Source organism: Artemia sp. Qi Xiang Cuo, chromosome 10 (genome assembly GCF_049724085.1).
Source record: "Artemia sp. Qi Xiang Cuo chromosome 10, ASM4972408v1, whole genome shotgun sequence".
NCBI lineage: Eukaryota > Metazoa > Arthropoda > Branchiopoda > Anostraca > Artemiidae > Artemia > Artemia sp. Qi Xiang Cuo.
The window spans coordinates 55,920,946-55,939,921 of NC_142803.1; the positions used below are offsets into that span (position 1 = coordinate 55,920,946).

The 18,976-nt window shown below is 33.4% G+C and overlaps 1 protein-coding gene across 1 annotated transcript; it reads left to right on the forward strand.

Moving 5' to 3' along the window:
• Positions 1-1,424: 1,424 nt before the first annotated feature.
• On the forward strand, positions 1,425-17,451 carry mRpL13 (mitochondrial ribosomal protein L13). The gene is made up of 4 exons (XM_089095143.1): positions 1,425-1,540; positions 11,728-11,851; positions 14,086-14,240; positions 17,174-17,451. Exons 1-4 carry the CDS (start codon positions 1,517-1,519, stop codon positions 17,405-17,407), a joined length of 537 nt encoding a protein of 178 aa, XP_088951269.1. The 5' UTR covers positions 1,425-1,516; the 3' UTR covers positions 17,408-17,451.
• The last annotated feature ends 1,525 nt before the right edge of the window (positions 17,452-18,976 follow it).

Consider the following 18,976-nt stretch of genomic DNA (forward strand, 5'->3'; position numbering starts at 1 on the left):
AAATTTGGATACTGCCCCCTTCTTTAACTGTAAAAACCTAAGGCCTTCTGCGTCATTGGTGCTTCACTGAAAACGAATTACTCGTATATTACAAATTTATTATTTACCAGTTCTTACAGCATTGAAAATGAAAATAAAAATTACAGTGAAAAAATACTTGAACTGATTGATCTTTCAACAACTAATATCATTATATATCTAATATTCAATTTGATTTTGTTTATACTTTCCAAGACAGTTCTATAAAACATTCTATGGCTTCTAAGCATTTCTATTTGAGCGGAAAACTGCACCTCAAACTTTGTGGAACATGTATTTTCTTGCATGAACCACCAAAATATAATTAAATGTCAAGTTTCGGAGTGTTCCACCACTCACAAGCAAGTGCCATTGGTATTTTTGAATCCAAATTGTCAATATAAGGGGTGGAGGGTAGGCTAATTCTCGTAGCAGCCCCATCCCGTCGTGGTATGGTTCACATTTTCAACACCTGGCATCGGGACTATCATATCAAGCATACAACTACCCCAAATCAGTATCAATAAATAAATGAAACCCAAAACGAACAAAAATTAAAATAAATATTAGAGTCAAACTCAAAACGAGCATAAATTAATGTGAGTAGGTTTCAAAATCCCTATGCTTTCTAAAAGCCAGAATTTAATTTGTATTTTACTGAAAAAAAATTCAAATCAGTTTACTGAAAAAAATGTGCATTGCCAATTTAATATACATATGCTGATATTTATTCCCTAAAATCTTAATTAATTTTTGATTTCTTAAAGTTATAAAAGTGAAAATATTTCAAAGAATTGTTTTCAGTAAAGCGCCAATGACACAGTAGGTTTTAGGCTTCTGCAGTGAGACGATAACCAAACTCTTGTTTGTAGTTATTTTTATTCGATTCAAACTTGATGTGCATATTCAATTTAAGTTTCACTCGTTTAAGATTTATTTATTCATTTACATTAATATATATTGTATGTTTTGTTCGCATTGATTGTTTATTTAATTTCTGTTCGTTTTAAGTTTCATTCATTCTTTAATAGCAAAATATTTGTTTTCGTTTTAAGCTAGATTTTCATATTCAATCTAAGCATTACTCGCTTTAAGATCTATTTATTCATTTATATTATTACTTGTTGTATGGTTTTTGCTATGATTGTTTGTTTAATTTATGTTCGTTTTGGGTTTCATTTATTCTTTAATAGTAATTTCTGGTCGTTTTGAGTTTGGATTTTAACAGTTATTTGTATTTGCTGAGGTTAAGTTTAAAACGCCCTTTACTTTTCTTTGAAAAATTTATTTTTAGGAAAGTTTTTATTTATGAATTCCAAATAAATACCCGTCTACCTGTTTAGCAAATAATTGAACGGCGAAAAAAACTCACGATTTACACTTGACCGCAAACAACATCTTAGCATAAAAGGAAAACTTTTTGAACTACAGCAACAAGGTTTAGCCTGAATAGCCTAGACCAATAATTGAATTCAATTTGCCTTAAGGCAACATAATCATGTCTTCTGCAAGAAGAGTCCAGGTAGACTAGCATATAATTTACTGTAAATGTTTCTTTATTCATATTATTAACTTACGAATAAAGTAAACATACCACTTGATGCCTTTTTTTGCAAGGCATCCATGCACATTCGGGGGGTGGGGGTAAATTTTATTTCTGATGTAAATGAGAGGTAAGTTTAAACTTTCCCCCCACCCCCCTAATGTGCAAACATATACCCTGACTTGGTATATATAGGGGTGGGGGGGGGGGTTAAAATTCGGGTCAATATCTACCAAATCACATTATTGAGTTAGGAATAAAGTGAATACACCATTCGATGCCTTTTTTTATGCTGATTATGAATATAATAAGCATTTCTATCAGAAATAAATTTCAGCCCCCCCCCCTATATAGGCTATACCTATAACATAACCTAACCCTGAATTGGCCTATATAGGGGGGGGGGGGACTGAAATTCATTTCCAATAGAAATGCTTATTATATTCATAATCAGCACAAAAAAAGGCATCGAATGGTGTATTCACTTTAGTCCTAACTCAATAATATGATTTGGTAGATATTGACAAAAATTCATTTCCAACAAAAATGATTGCTATATTTGGAAAGAGCATAAAAAAGGCATTAAGTGGTATGTTTACTTCATTTGTAAGTCCATAATAGGAATAACAAAAAATTTACCTAATTTACAGGTTTATTGTAATCATTTAAATGATTATTCAGTGCTCAGTACAAAGAAAGCTCAGGTATATTGACTATCTCTAGGCTTAGGTTTGGTAGCCTCTTAAGAAGTTGTTCTAAGTTAATGAAAACCTGGCCTTGTTTAAATAATCACTTTTGGGGCTATAGTCTAAGAAAGTGGCTGTTGGCTGTTCTGTAAAAAGCATTGCAAGAGACTAATCTTGGCCAGATATTCTGATTAAAAGTTATCTTTTCTATACATAAACAGCAGACTCCTAATCTTGCACATTTTGGACATAGGGTTAAAAAATCATGATTGACTGATGGTTAGTACTAGACCAGTTGAAATTGGCTGACTACAATCTTGAAAAACATCTGGCTTTTCAATGTTTATATTTAGATAAAAGTTATCTCTAGACTCTAGATTATAAATACATTTCTTCTGTTTCACAGCACTCATCTCAGATTAAGTCCATTGAAGGTTGACTGTGTCTGTTTTTAGGATATGTTGTTCCATCTTTAAGATCCTGTGTCAAAGATTTGACAGTATTTTCTAAGACTAGGCTTAAGATTTAATTGTGTAGCCAAGGTTGGGCTCTACTGTTGTCTATCTATATATTTGAGATTGTGAGTGTTATGTATATATATTCAAATATTCAAGCTAATAACATACTTGTTGAAAAGATTTGGACACATCAAATAGGGAAACAATCCAATTTCTAGGTGGTATAAAAGAGATTGGCATAAGCCTAGGATTCCAGCCCTACTTAAGGAAACATGTTAAGAAAACAATTTTCACTTTATAATATATAGAATAATCCTAGTTAACACATTTTGCAGGGGAAGAACCTTTATCTTCACTTCTTTCACTGTTGTACAATTTTTTTTTAACAAAACTCAGAAATAAACATGGATTCAACTGCATTTTCAAATACTCTATATATGTAATTAAACACCAATAGTGCCATCTAATTATTCTCACAAAAACATATCAATAGATCCTGTATGGACCTTAAACAGGTAATTAAGGTAATAGATAAATAGTGGTAAATTAGGTTAAGTTAGGTTAGATAGTGTTTGGGTGTTTGTTTATAAATTATTTTTAAAACTTAGAGAATAGACAAAAATATTTAGAAATGAGATAGAAAAACTTGAAATCAAACAGTTCGTGGTAACAAACTGTAAGTAAGGAGCAACCCGGCTCAATGGTAACCGAAACTCTAGAAAACGGGTTTTTGATACCAATAGATATATCAAAAGAATCAGATTTCAATTTTGATTTCAAATATATACCTTTCATCAAGTTTAGTGCTACCCATCAAAAGTTATGCGTCTGAGAAAATTTGGCTGATTTTCAAAAAAAGGGGGAAAGACCCCCTATAAGTTATAGAACCTTGATTAAAATCACACAATCGTATTCGTCGAATCAGAGAACCCTACTGTAGTGGTATCAAGCTCCTGTCTATAAAAATGTGGACTTTTACATTTTTCGCCAGAAGAAAGATCACGGATGTGTGTTTGTGTGGTTGTTTGTTTGTTTGTTTTTTTTTTTCCCCAGGGGTGATTGTATCGACCCATTGGTCATAGAAGAACATGGGAGGGCTCATTGGAATGGGAAATAAAAGTTCTAGTGCCCTTTTTAAGTGAACAGAAAAAATGGAGGGCAACTAGGCCCCCTCCCACGCTTATTTTTTTCCCAAAGTCACCCGATCAAAATTTTGAGTTAGCCATTTTGTTCAGCATGGTCAAAAATATGATAAATATGTCTTTTAGCATGACTTTATCCCCCGAAGTTCCCAGAGGGAGGGCTAAAAGTTATGAACTTTACCCAATGTTAACATATAGTATTGGTTATTGGGAAGTATACAGAAGTTTTCAGGAGGTTTTTTTTCTGGTAGTGGGAGGGAAGGGTGGGTCGGTGGTTATGTTGGAGGATCTGTTCATGAAGGAAGTTTTCATGGGGGAAGGGAAATTGCCATGAAGGGGGCGCCGGACTTGCCAGCATTATTTATTGGTTATTGGGAAGTATACAACCATTTTCAGGAAGGATTTTTCTGGAGGGGGGGCTTGAGGAGGGGGTTACTCTGGATAATATTTCCGTGGAGGATGTTTCTTTGGGGTAAGGGACATTTCTATGAAGGGGGCGCCAGATTTCCAAGCATTATTTAAGAAACATTCAGAAATTAAATAAAAAAAAAAAGTTTTTTCAACTGAAATGTAAGAAGGAATTTTAGAACTTAAAACAAACAGAAATTATAACGTATGTGAGGGGGTTGTCCCCCAAGTCAATACCTTGCTCTTTAAGCTACAGTTTTTTTAGTGCTTTCAAAAGAGCTATATATTCTAATTAAACGGCCTTTGTGATTCAGGGGTTTGTGAATCAAAATTTGTTTTAACTTTTAACGTAAAGAGCGTGGTATTGACTAAGGGAGAACCCCTTCATATAAGTAATAACATATACGTAATAAAAAAAACAATAAAAAAACAAGCGATACGGCTCAATAGTAATCGAAAATTTTAAAAACAAAATTTTGATGTCAATAAATGTATCAAAAGAATGTGTTTATAATGCTGATCCTAAATATATAAATTTTATTAAGTTTAGTATTACTCATCAAAGGCTACGAGCCTGAGAAAATTTACTCGATTTTTTAAAGAGGGGGAAACATCCCCTACAAGTGAAAGAATTTTAATGAAAATCACACCGTCAGATTCAGCGTATCAGAAAACAATATTACATAGGTTTCAAGCTCATATCTGCAAAAATCTGCAACTTTGTATTTTTTGCCAGAAGAAAAATATAGGAATATAGAAGTTAGTTACGTAAGTTAATTTGTAAAGACAACCATTTAGCTAAAGAAAAGTAAAATTTTTATGCAAATAAAAGCTGCATTAACTAAAAAACGATCAGAAATTAAATAAAAAAAACAAGTTTTTTAAACTGAAAGTAAGGAGTGACATTAAAAGTTAAAACGAATAGAAATTATTCCGTATATGAAAGGGGCTGTCCCCTCCTCAACGCCTTGCTCTTTACGCTAAAGTCTGTCTCACAACTTTATTTTTTAAAACAATAAAAAACTTTAGAGTAAAGAGCGAGGCGTTGAGGAGGGGACAGCCCTTTCATATACGGAATAATTTCTGTTCGTTTTAAGTTTTAATGTTGCTCCTTACTTTCAGTTTAAAAAACTTGTTTTTTTATTTAATAAAAGGAAAGAAGTGAAGATAAAGGTTCTCCCTGTGCAAAATTTGTTAACTAGGATTATTCTGCATATTATGAAGTAAGAATTGTTTTCTTAACATGTATCCTTATGTAGTGCTGGAATCCTAGCCTTATTCCTAGAGATTTTATAATGATTTAGCTGTTAAGAGTAGATTATCTGGCCAACTACTGGGCATATTACCCTACATGTTGCAGCTTACAGATCTGACTTAATAATTTGCAGAATAATTGTAGCTAACACATTTTGATTTCAACACCATTTGACCATATTCAACACATTTTGACTTCAACAAACATTTGACTATATATTTGTACTATGTAAATATATAGTCCAAATTATATATTTCCCATGCATTCTGCAACCTGTCACTCTTGTTGTCCTAGTTCTTTTTTTGTCACAGTTGATTCAATTTATGGGTACACAGGTTGAAACAAGAGCCATACATTGGCAGTATGCATGGTAAATGTATAATTTGTGCTATATATTTGCACATTAAGGGGATTGGGGTAAAATATAGTGGAGCTGTAGTCAAAATGCATTAGCTACAATTATTCTGTATATTAGGTATATGCAGGGCCATCACATATGGGGGGGGACTCCAAATCACCTATAATTATTTTCTTTGTCACCATAAAATAAAATTGAGCTCTATAGGCAAAAATTAAATATACAACATGTATAAAAACTGGGTATATTAATAATAGCTAATAAAATAACTCAGTACATTGCAAATTGGACCTCCATGGCAACCCTGTCAGGATTTTGTATTCTGCCAGTACTGATGTTTTTTTGCATACATCCTTACAGGCTTCTGTATATGTTTGGGGGCATACATACTACAGGTTGCAAGCCACTGATTTAGAGAATTTAGTACTAGAATTACAAAATTTAATTGAAGTGATTACATATGACATACTGTCATTAGACAGTAGACATACTGTCTTAATAGTAGACATACTGTCTTAATAATTACATAAGACATACTAGACATAAGTCATTAGACATACTGTATTGCCATTTAATAAGTAATACTTTAAAAATGGTTTAACACCCATTTAAGACCAAAGCAGGAAACTTATCAACATGATAATTCCATGAAGGGTCAGGGCTGGGTCTAGGAGGCTAGAGGGGACAAGTGCCCCTGGTGGTATGCCCAGGGGAGGGGGAGTAAAACAAGCTAAAGAGCAAAGTACAAAGAAAACTTTCCAAAAGAAGAACTTATTCAACATTTGAAATTGTCTTACCAAACAGATCTATTTTGATTACATATGCAAAGAGTCAGATAAGACATGCAAACCAAATTCATATGCAATTTCCAGAAGTGTGCTATATGACAGATTACAAAATTAACTATCCTACTAATTGACTATATTGTACTGAAAATGTGAATAATTTTACTGGAAATAGCTGTCACTTATTTGTGCTGGTAATCCATATTTTGAAAATTTACTTATATAATTGGCAAGTATCCAAACTCCCAGCCAATCACTAATTGTCAGCTCTGGAAACATCCACAAGATGTTATGCAACGGGTACCTGAAGCTAAGTAAATGTTTCTCATGATACTGACAATAAGTATGTTTAAGTAAGCATACTTCCCAGGTATCAAAGCAATAAAAAAGCCTTTGTAATTTATTTTTCACTCATACAGCTTCTAGAATCAGCCATGGGAATTTATTACCATAAATTGTATTTCCAGCAAGATGAGGTGGTGTTGAGCCATATATTATGTTTGGTCTTGCTATACATTAAGTGTGTAGAAACAGTTACCCTAAAAGTGTAGGCTATATCTACCTTGAGTGCAGGTCATGGCCTAAGGGAGCTATCTTGAGGTCGAATGGAGGTTTGGGCTAATGTACCTATATACTACTACTAACAACTCACTGCAGCACCAAGCTGCCTAAGGTCAACACAGCTATGCATGCTCCTCCTCCGTCCCAATCTATTCAAAGCATACCTCTTTACACCCTCCCAGGAAGTTCCCATTTCCTTCAAATCTCTCTTTATGACATCCTCCCACCCCAATTATGGACGACCTGCCTTCTGTTTAGCCAAAGATGGTTGGCCAAAAAGGACAATCTTTGGCAATCTATCATCCTTCATCTGCAGAATGTGCCCTAGCCATCTCAACCTTTTACTCATTAGGCCTATAGCCCTAGAAAGTGGAATTGAACCACACTTTTTCTACAGCCTACTGTTTGAAATACAGTTGGTCACCTGGTACCCAGAACAGTCCATAGGCAATTTCTCTGGAAAGCATGTAGCAAATCTTCATCTGTTTTTTGAAGTGGCCATGCTTCAGAGCCATATTTGACCACTGTCATCACTGTAGATTCTAATATTCTAATCTTGGTTCACAGACTTATCTTCTTATTGTTCCAAAAAAATTTCAACTGTGAAAAAACACCCTGAGCCTTGGCTATTCTACTTTTAAAATCTTCACTGCTCCCACCATCTTTAATAAAAGTACTACCAAGGTAAGTAAAGATGTCCACCTGATCAATCTTTTCATTACTCAATGTCACCCTTTCATCTTCACCTATTCCTAGCCTTAGTGACTTAGTCTTCTCAACATTTATTTTCAGACCTATTCTACCACCCTGAACTTGCAAACTTCTAAAAGTTAATCCATTTTGCTCACACTTTCATCTAGGATGCTTAAATCATCAGCATAATCCAAGTCCAGGAGAGTTTTTCCTCCCCATTCCATACTGTGGTCTCCCATAGATGTTAATATAAACAAGCAAGATACATAAGTTCAAAAAAAAGATAAGTTTATTACAGTGACTTATAGGTTGCAATGGCTCCAATATTAATTGACAAATATCCTTAAGCATCTAAACTGACAATGATTTTAATAATAATGAATGACCAAATTCAAATGAATGCTTATAAATGAATAATGACCTTCTTTCCTATTATTAATTATAAAAAAATTTTCCACAAAATAAGTTTTTCAAAAAAAAGTAAAGGACTCCATTAAAACAAAAATGAACAAAAATAGAATCAAATAATCTACCAAGCATACAACTACCACAAATCAGCATCAAAAAATTAATTAAACCCAAAACAAACAGAAATTAAAATAAATAACAGAGTCAATCTCAAAACGAGCAGAAATTAATATGAGTAGGGTTCTAAACCCCATGCTTTCTAAATGCCAGAATATAATCTGCACTTTACTAAAAAAATTCAAATGAATTTACTGAAATAAAATGTGCTTTGTCAGTTTAATATACATATGCTGATATTTATTCCTTAAAATTGTAATTAATTTTGATTTTTTAAAGTTATAAAAGTGAAAACATTTAAAAGAATTTTTTCAACTTCCATAACTATGTTCAACAAAATTTCTATATCAAAATATTGATCTGAAGTGTTTGGGGAAGTGATGGGGGGGGGGGGGGCATTTGCCCTCTGACTACTTTTTACTATTAATAAGGACACTAGCCATCTCAATTCTCAATTGAATGAGCCCTTTTTGAAGTTTCTAAGACAAAGCATTTTATAAAACCTTATATGCTCCCAGGGCATAACTTACAACATTAGCCATGAGGGCTGTGGAGGGGGAGGGTGTTGTCGTACTCAAGAACATAATTTGTGGACCCTTCAACTACATTCAACAAAATGGCTATATCAAAATGTTGATCAGAAGTGTTTGGGGAAATGATGGGCAGGGGGACATTTGCCTTCCAATTGCTTTTGACTTTAATAAGGCCACTAGCCCTCTCAATTCCCAATTGAATGAGTCCTTTTTGAAGTTTTGCTTTTTATAAAAACGTTACAATAATGCTTTCTATAAAAACCTTATATGCCCCCAGGGCATAACTTTCAACTGTTGCCCTGGGGGCAATGGGGGGTTGGTCATCCTCAAAGACATAATTTCTGAACCTTGGAACTATGTTGAACAAAATGGTTATCTCAAAATTTTGATTGAATGTGTTTGGGTAAAGGTGGGCATGAGAGGGTACTAGCCCTTTCAATTTCCAATGAATGAGCCCTTTTTGAAGTTTCTATAACAACACTTTCTATAAAAAAAACCTTATATGCCCCCAGGGCATAACTTACATCCCTTACCCTGAGGGTTGTGGGGGGGGAGGTTGTTATCCTCAAAGACCTAATTTCCAGAACTTAAGATAAGATAAGATTTATTGCTGAAAAATGATTGGATGATTGGATTGGATTGCTGAAAAATGATTTGATTGGATGTGTTTGGTGAAATGGTGGGTGTGGAAGGGGTATTAGTTACCTTCCAATCACTTTCGACTTTTAAAAAGGCACAAGCCCTATTTCCAATCAAATGTGCCCCTTTCCAAGTTTATATGACAACTCCTTCGATAGAAAGTGCCCTGGTCTAAAACTAAAAATAAAAGAATAATACATTGTGCCAACATTGTTCTTTATTTAGACAGCGCTATTGTGCTGCCTATCATATATGAGAAAAAATACTGAGTGCTTAGGAAGAAAAATTCCATTCCAAGTTCATTGAGACAGGAAGTGTTTATGAGCTTTTAGGAAAAGAATGCTTGCTTGTTTTTTTCTGGGTACTTCCATGATCTTTGTTTCAATTTTAAACATTAGTTCTAAGGTAATATTTACTTTTGGTTTCCTTTCTTTCTCCTTAGAAATTTATTGAATGTTATTTCACCACTGCCTATCTCATTACAGTATAACAAGCAATGTTATATCATCTCATTGCTACAAGCAATGACCCTTCAGCAGGTTGACAGCAAATTTAGCCCTTACATTATATTCTAGCAAACTGTACAGCTGTCCAAAATGTAATCTTGTCATTAATACTTATGTTGCTGAAAAACAGGTGTTAAGTATTTTCTAGAATGGTTATACTTGCATCCAAGGTGCAATTATATACTCAAAATTCTAGATAAAGAGCTTTTTGCTATATTGGAAAAACAACTATATTAACATAATGAAACATTCACAAGCCTAAATTATTATGAAAAATTACCCCTAGAATTGCACCTATCTCAACGTTGGAAGAAACACGTTTTTCCTTAATTTTGACTTGAGTATCCTTTTCTTTGACTTCTGAAAATGTAGTTCAAATGATTTCAGTAAGACTTTAAACCATATAAGGATTTTTTTTAATTTAAGAAGTTAATGAAGCTGACTTCTTTGGCTTCCTCGAAGACGAAACACCCCCTGCCAGCCATGAAGAGTGTTTAGCTGTAGTTGTATAGTACATTGATAGAGAGGGAGCCGCTAAAGAGCGTTTACTCGTCATTGTAGATTCTGAGTCAAAGAAAGGAGCCGATATAGCAGAAGAAATTCTACGAGTTTTGCAAAAGGGTCGTATCAATATAGAAAAACTGGCATTTCAATGCTACTATTTTGCAAGTTACATGTGTGGACGTGTCGATGGAGCACAAGCTTTCATTTCGAAGAAGTTAGGAAGAAATATTCAATACCTCAGATGCCTAGCCCGTTACAGGGAACATTGCCGTTCTTTTTGCAGGGATTTGCAATAGTGCTGGAAGTATCATTGAGTTTGCCGAGTTGTTCTCTCTAGCGAATTAGAACAGACGAGGGTTGCATATAGTTTACAGAGCATTCATTTTTGCAAAAACTATTGCAGTGGTATTGGCTGACGGTGACTGAATATTTGGCAAGATGAAAATCGTCCAAGAACAGATTGAGGTTAATTATGGAAACGATCGACTTAACCATCTCATGCTCATGATGTCAGAAAAAGATCTGCTGGAAAAAATCTTCTCTAATCATTACTGTATTATTGTTTTCTTCTCTTTTCTCTTTTGTATTATTGTTTCCTCTCTAATCATTACTGTATTATTGTTTTCTTCTCTTTCCTCTTTTGTATTATTGTTTTCTTGTCTAATCATTACTGTATTATTGTTTTCTTCTCTTTTCTCTTTTGTATTATGGTTTTCTTCTCTGTCCTCTTTTGTATTATTGTTTTATTCTCTTTCCTCTTTTGTATTATTGTTTTCTTGTCTAATAATTACTGTATTATTGTTTTATTCTCTTTTATCTTTTGGATTATTGTTTTCTTCTCTTTCCTCTTTTGTATTATTGTTTTCTTGTCTAATCATTACTGTATTATTGTTTTCTTCTCTTTTCTATTTTGTATTATTGTTTTCTTGTCTAATAATTACTGTATTATTGTTTTCTTCTCTTTCCTCTTTTGGATTATTGTTTTCTTCTCTTTCCTCTTTTGTATTATTGTTTTCTTGTCTAATCATTACTGTATTATTGTTTTCTTCTCTTTTCTATTTTGTATTATTGTTTTCTTTTCTAATAATTACTGTATTATTGTTTTGTTCTTAGCAATGGGCGACCATGACTAGAAAGTGGCACTTGTATGATGCAACTTGGCAAGATCCATATAAATCAGCTGAAGTCATTGTCAAATATTTAACAGGGAGGAACAAACCAGTTTATGCAGCTTCTAGTAAGTATTGAAGGCAAAGACCCCCAACTGGGTTTAAAGAAAAGTATTTTTTGAAAAAGAATCTCATAAAGTTCTGGACAGATAGGATTTTGGTACGATTATTCTGTATTGTTGGCCTATTTAAATAAAGTATTAGGCTATCTCAGTAATAGTTTCGTAGTATATTGTAAAGGTAGTACACAAATATGGTGTAGGATTTAAATGGTTCTGAAATCCCCCCTCCCCCCTCCACAGGAGTTATTACAGATTTTTCTGCTTTGTCACCTATACTTTGAAAAGACACTAAATTGGGCTTTAAAATTTGTAAGGGTCACAAGAAAGTCACAAACATTTAGAGGAGAGAGGGCTTTGGTCCAAATATGCCCCCAAGGTAATATCTAGGAAATAGCTCAAATATATCAATCTTCCAATGGGGGAAGTGAACCCCCTGGGTCATTAGCTTACCTGTACACAAGGAACGGGGTACCTCCAAAGATTGAAAATTTATGGTCTGAAAATGCATTGAAAAAACGTCATCTGTGGAAAAGTGCTCTGCTTAGTCGTCTGCACCTATGTTAATTAGTACAATTATAGTCAAATAACATTTTATTGTTTAGTTGCTAAAGTGTTTCTGGATTCTTGGGAAGGGGACTACCTCCCCCTCTATTTATGAAAGTTGTGTTTTAATTACCAGTTGAACAATGTTTTAATTAAAAATAAACTGCTAAATTTTATAAAACTTAAAAACTACGCTTTAATTTTACTCCAAACTAAGAACTATTTAGAGAGGTTTCTCTTTATCCTTTCAAACGAGACTGTATCCAAAGAGGGGGAGGCTACCGAGTTTTGACAGCCACCCCCCAAAATTTTCGTTCAACTTGTAGAAACGTTAAAAAAATACATATAAACAAATTTTTGATCTGCTTTTTAAAGTTTTTTGTAGTGAACCTTCCTTCCCCTGATCAAAAATCCTGGATATGCCCTTGCTTTCAATGATAACATCACATTGTATATTGTGCTACTCTCATTAAGTTAATTATGCCTAATTACTTGAATGTGATTTACAAGTTGAAGCAACTTTTTTGGGAACCTCTGCTATCTCTTGTCTATTGAGTAAAACCTTTAATGTTGAAACAAAAGCTTTATCAAGTTGAACAAAATGCCTAAAATTTAAAAAGCTGTTGAGCCTGAGCAGGACCAGAAGTTTTGAGTGCAAGCTTTATGAAAGTTGATAGAACTTCTTTACTCAATAAGCCATTCCTTAAAAAGTCATAAGAGTATCAGCTATTGTATGTATTACTCTCTAAGTTTCTACCTATCCTAGCTTTTCCAGAATTCAGAAAATTTGATAATTGTTTTATTAAGTTAAAGCAAACTTTGCTGTTTTGTTCAATGGGCTCTTTTTAGTTTTTCACTCAGAACTGGTATATTGGGCAAAACGGAAAAACTGCTTCTTTGGTGGGCAAAGATTTCTTTTCCCTTTCTAAAACTTAAGCATTTCTTTAGGGTGGGGAAAGAGACTTAAATTTAGAAAAACAATCATTTGACTGTTTTTTTCCAAAAGCTATTTTCATTTTTTATGGGGGGGGGTATTATCTCGACCAATTTCTTGGATTTCCCCTCCCTGAAATGGCAAATTAAGTATCCTTTTTTTTCAAAGTCTGACTGTTTCATACCAAGTTATATTATCTTGCTGATTCATGTTGACTCCTGAATTTCTTATTTTATTTTTGCACCTCAGAGACTTTAGTGGTGGACAGTAAGTCTCCATCAAATAAGTGTGATTAATTAATTCATTGATTAATTGAAAACTGGATTAATTATGCTTCCAGATACATGGGTGGGAGATATGGATTTCAAATTCCTTAAAATGTTTCAGGTCTTGAAAAAAAAAACAAGTGTTATGTTTTGTGTAAACAAGTCTGCTTTATATAAGCAAGCAAAAATACAAGCTTTGTGCTAGGTAAAAAAAAACAAGCTTTAGATGACTTTAAAAAAGCTTTAATTTGGAGCATGTGCCCCCCCCCCTCATTTTCCATTATTGAGTGTTAAATTATTTTGTAAAAGGGTTGTCTGTATTTTGTATTGTTTTTGAATTTGTGACCCACACCCAGAGAAATGTCTTGCCTTCCTCCCACCTCCCCTGAAATGAATCCTTGAGCGTGTGTCTAGTGGGAAGGAAAGATAATAGCTCTGTAATGTAAACTTGGTAAGTCAGGAAGTTTCGGTCTTAGTAAAGTTATTGGTTTCTTTAGATGACACTGGCGATCAAGTGGTCGTTATCAACACCCGGGATATTGCTCTTCGCGGCGATGATTGGAAATACAACATATATTTTCATCATACCGGGTATGCCAAGGGAGCAAGCTATACACCAGCCTGGGAAATGCATAAGAAAAATCCAATCTATGTAAGTACAAAATAGAATGACGAGTTTTTCCGAATAAAAGTAAAGTATGACGTTAAAAATTACCCTGAACTGGAGGGAGTCTTTTGTCAGTCTCAACCCTCCCCCCCCCTACTCGTAGTTGTTATGTGTTCTTTACTGAAAACAACACAGTTTCTATATTTTCTTTGAATCTATGAAAAAATTTTTGGAATTTTTCTTGGTTTTCAGGAAATCTATGAAAAAAATAGGCATTACAAATTGGGGGAAGTGTTGCATTGCAGCAACTTTTCAGTATGGTGCATGCAACATCTTGAACGTTGTCAGCGAGAGTCAGTGCGGAGAGTAACAGCCCCCCTTCTCTTCAATTTAATTGCTACTAGTTCTAAGTCTTGACCCTGCTGTTTGCTTTTATCTAAAAAACGAACCTTGTTTTACGATAATTCGTTAGTTTTGCTCTACCAGATTCACGTAAAAAGGCGTTCCCAAAAAGGCATTTTTTATTTGACGTTTTAATGATAAGAAACTTAATAGGAATCTGTACATAATGAAAATATATATAAAAGAATTTTCCTTTCTTATCCTACTAACGTGATTGATTTACTTAATCATAGACATTATTACCTTCTAAGACCGTAGATTCTGATCTGTAGGGCCTGGAATTTGTTTTTGGTGATGAAATTATGCGAAAGCGTCTCCGTGACAACCCAAAGAAGAAGAAAAAAAATGTAACCAAATAAGGGGGACAATCAGCCAGTGATTGAAATGGAAAAAGAACGCAGATATTTCGGCACAGATTAGCAGCTCGTCTCTGAGACAAAATAAATTTATATTACACAGAAGAAACATAGTAACTAAAAATAAAGAGCCACATATAAACTTGAAATGAACTGAAAGTTATCTTATATATAATAATAATTTTTTTTTTTACCCACTAACAATTATAAAAAAGTGGAGTAACAAAAGAAAATAAAAAGTAAAGACATACAAAACAAAACACATGCAAAACAATATCAATATAAAGAACTACAAATGCAAATCAAAACAATCTTACAAGAGGATGAAAAGGACCCACAAAGGCCATCCTCAGGACAAAAGGAAAAAGAAAACTAACTCTTTGAAGTAACCTGAACAGAAGGAAAAAAGGGACTGAAAAAAAGAAACTACAGATGAAAGACTATTCAAGAATTGGACTGGGCTCTTTTTTGTCTCTATTAATACAACCTGTCTCCTAAATTAATTCGTATTCAGACTACTAATTGATCTTTAATTGCTTAATTAATTAATGATCTTTAATGAATTAAGAGGATTTAAAAAGGAAATGGAATATTAATTTCTTTGTATTAAATTGTTCAAATAGTGTTTGTACAATACTCCCTTTTTTATCTCTTTTTTAACACAATGTCTTTATGCGTGCATTTGTTTATTTCAGTTGCTTTAATTTAAATATATGTATTTAAAATAAACGGTAATGTTCCTGCGCTCTTCAAAACTAGGCTGTCCCTTATCTCTGACCATTCTGCAATATTATCTTCGCAATTTTGATGATATTCAAATTCCATTCACTCCATTATTCAGATGAGATTTCAACCTCTTGACTGCTTATCAGTCTGCATGGACCAGTTTAACTTAGTTGGCTAAGAAAGTGTTATCGCTTTGGCACCTTTAAAAGAATAGTACAACATTTTTGATATATGGTTAATTTACATAATATTTCTCTCACTCTTTTTTCTCGAACGACGAAAGTGTCGTTCATTTGATGCCTTTAAAAGGATTGTAAAAAAAAATTTACCTCTGATTAATTGTTTTGTTTTTTTACGCCCATATGTAGTTGATGTCTCTGGTCCAAGTTGGAGTAGTCTGCTGTTTTGTTTATTCAGCATTGCGCTTCGCTCTGGTTTTCGGTGCGCTGTCAGTGATGGGCGGCTGATAGATATTTAATTTTTAGTGTCTGTGTGTGTGTTTGTTTTTTTCCTTTTTTTTTGTCTTTTGTTTGTTTTTTGTTCTTTCTCCCTGTTTAGCCAGCCATAGCCCCTTGTGGGAGTAGGGGGGTATATGATGTTTGTTTCTGAATGTTTTCTTTTTTGTTGTATTTATAAAATCTTACCCCTGAAAGATTGGATACACCGTTTACCGTGAAAATAAAGACTATTTTATGAGAAGAACTGCATAACCTGGGTATTAAAAAGCATGAAGGGCTAACGAAGAACCAAAATCGTCATTTTAATTTGTAGCCGTTGGAGATTTGTTTAAGAAAAGTTCTCCGAGTTGAAAGTCTCCCAACTATTTACCAGTTCTGCCTTTCTAAAATCTCCCACAGGAACACGAGGCCAGCGTGAATAAATGGTTTTGCCAATGGTTTTGAATAAACTCTACCAATTTCCGACTAAAATTGTACCACTAAAATTTGTGCCATTTAATCAGCAAGTTAAAAATTCGCAAGAAGAAGAAAATTTTCGATAGACTAAAACTTGAACAGATATCCGCTTCTGAAAGGATCAAGTAAAACCTAAATGTACCAAAAAATTGTATTGTACCGAAAAATGCCAATTCTACCGCGTTCACAACGCTGCACTGTACTATATACGTCACTACCAAGAATTGGATCTGTTCTGTCTTTCCTGGAATCAGAAAAAAAAATTTCAACCTTTAGTTCATTTTTAAAGGAGATAGAAAGATTATGTTTCCTGAAAATTTGTTAAGTCAACCATTACAGGGGGGTTGTGTTCAATATTTCTGTTTTGCTTTTTTTAAAGTTCATTATATAATTTATTTAATAAATCAATGGAGGAACCATTGCTCTATTCCTCTTTTCACGGGCAGGTCGGTTTGATAAGAAATGCTTTTCAAGTTGAACCATGAAGATAAAAAAAAATTATAGTGCTATGTTTTGTAGTCTTTCTATAGAAGTCAAGTAGTAAACCAACCACAAAATGCTATAAATAATTTACTTTCAGATTATGAAATATGCAATTTACACCCTTCTTGATAAGGATCTTAGAAGAAGGAGAGACATGGCGAGATTGCACCTTTTTCCAGATTCAAATGTTCCGCCTGAAATTATGGGCAATGTCTCTTTTCAAATCCCTCAACTGAGACGCGTTCCAAAGAGATTAACCGAATTTAGTGAAGAAGAAATTAGGAATTATCCTAAATTATTTGATTATCCAAAGAACTATATTATTAGATAATTTAGTTTCTATTAATAGATTCAATAAACGCTCTTCGTCATCATTCTAAAGTCTATGTTATGGTTATAAAAGAACATGAGAAGAAATATAGAAAGTAAGGAGGTTAAGGAAGAGTAAAGTTTTCAAAAATGAGGATTAGGTCTTTTTGGAAACTTTTTTCAAAACAGAAAGAAAGAATGCCGAGAAAAGGCTCCGTTTTTGAGACTTTGTCTACCCTAGTTACCAAAGCTTTAGAACAAAACTATTTTATTTTTAATTTACTATTATTGTATGGTTTTCAACATTATTTAATTTACTACAAGAACATACAGCATTTTATTCTACCAAGATCATATTCTAATTAGTGACAAAACATTAGTTTAATTAATTAGATATTCATTTTTCTGATTTTTTATTATTTTATAAAATTATTTCTAACAATGAAACTGTTCGTGAAAATTATGAAAAAAACAACATTTTTTTAATTGTGGATCTCAAAACAAATTGTTACAAATTTTGAATTGTTTAGTGAAAGCATTTTCTTTTGTTTTATTCAGAACAAAATCTGTTTGAAATTGGGATTTTTTTTCTTTTGCTTTCATCAGAATAGGTCAATTTTCGCTTTTGAAACCAACTGTTTGGGAAAATTCGCTTCTCGGCGAATTTTCGCATCGCGAAATCGCATCGCGAGTTTAAAGCAAAATTCCGACAGAATGGAATGTTAATATCATTTGATCGCTAGCAAATACAGAGTATTAGGCTATTAACGCTGAATTCCAATAAAACATTCAAAATTTTTGACTGATGACATTTTATATTTCAATTCATTTACTTATGATTTCATAATACCATTTTTGACTGGAGAACTGTTTATTTAAATTATGAAAAGTCTTAATTATAGAGCGTTAAATGTTGCAAAGTGTTGTTCTAAAGAGTTTCAAAAAGTTTCGTTCTGAAATTGCGAGCTGAACTTCACTTTGGCGGCTAGATTACACGTCTCCAAGTGAAAAATTGTTCTTATATGAGTGACCATTAGCCTTTACCTATTAAGCAGTATTGTGCGTCAATTTGGCAGTCAACATTTACATCCCACCTGAAAAGGCTTGATTCAATCCACAAACGCGTCTTGAAAATAATCGGAAATATGGACGATTTTCTTTCCCGTGAATCACTATCATTTGTCATGCTCAGTTATCGTTTTCAAATTTCTGTTCAGTTTACTTCCATCAGCATTCCACAGTCTATTTCATTTGGTATCGGAACAGCATCCTAGGAACACGAGATCTGCCTCAAACCTTTTGATGAGACGAACACCTACAGTACGGTCGGATTTTGCACCGGATGTGGCGTGCGCGAAAGTGTGGAACGTGCTTCCACAAGAGCTGAGATGTAAGAGCTCCCCTGGGTCTTCTAAAAATAATTTGAAAAAATTTCTTATTGAATTTCAAAAAATAGGGTTAATTAATAATTGAGATTTTTTTTTTTTAATTATTATCAGTGTTATGTCGGTTTATTTTTTGTTTTTTATTCATTTATTACTATTTTGTAAGGTTTGAGGTAGCTATGCTTTCGAGGAGGAAGGGGAGGGGA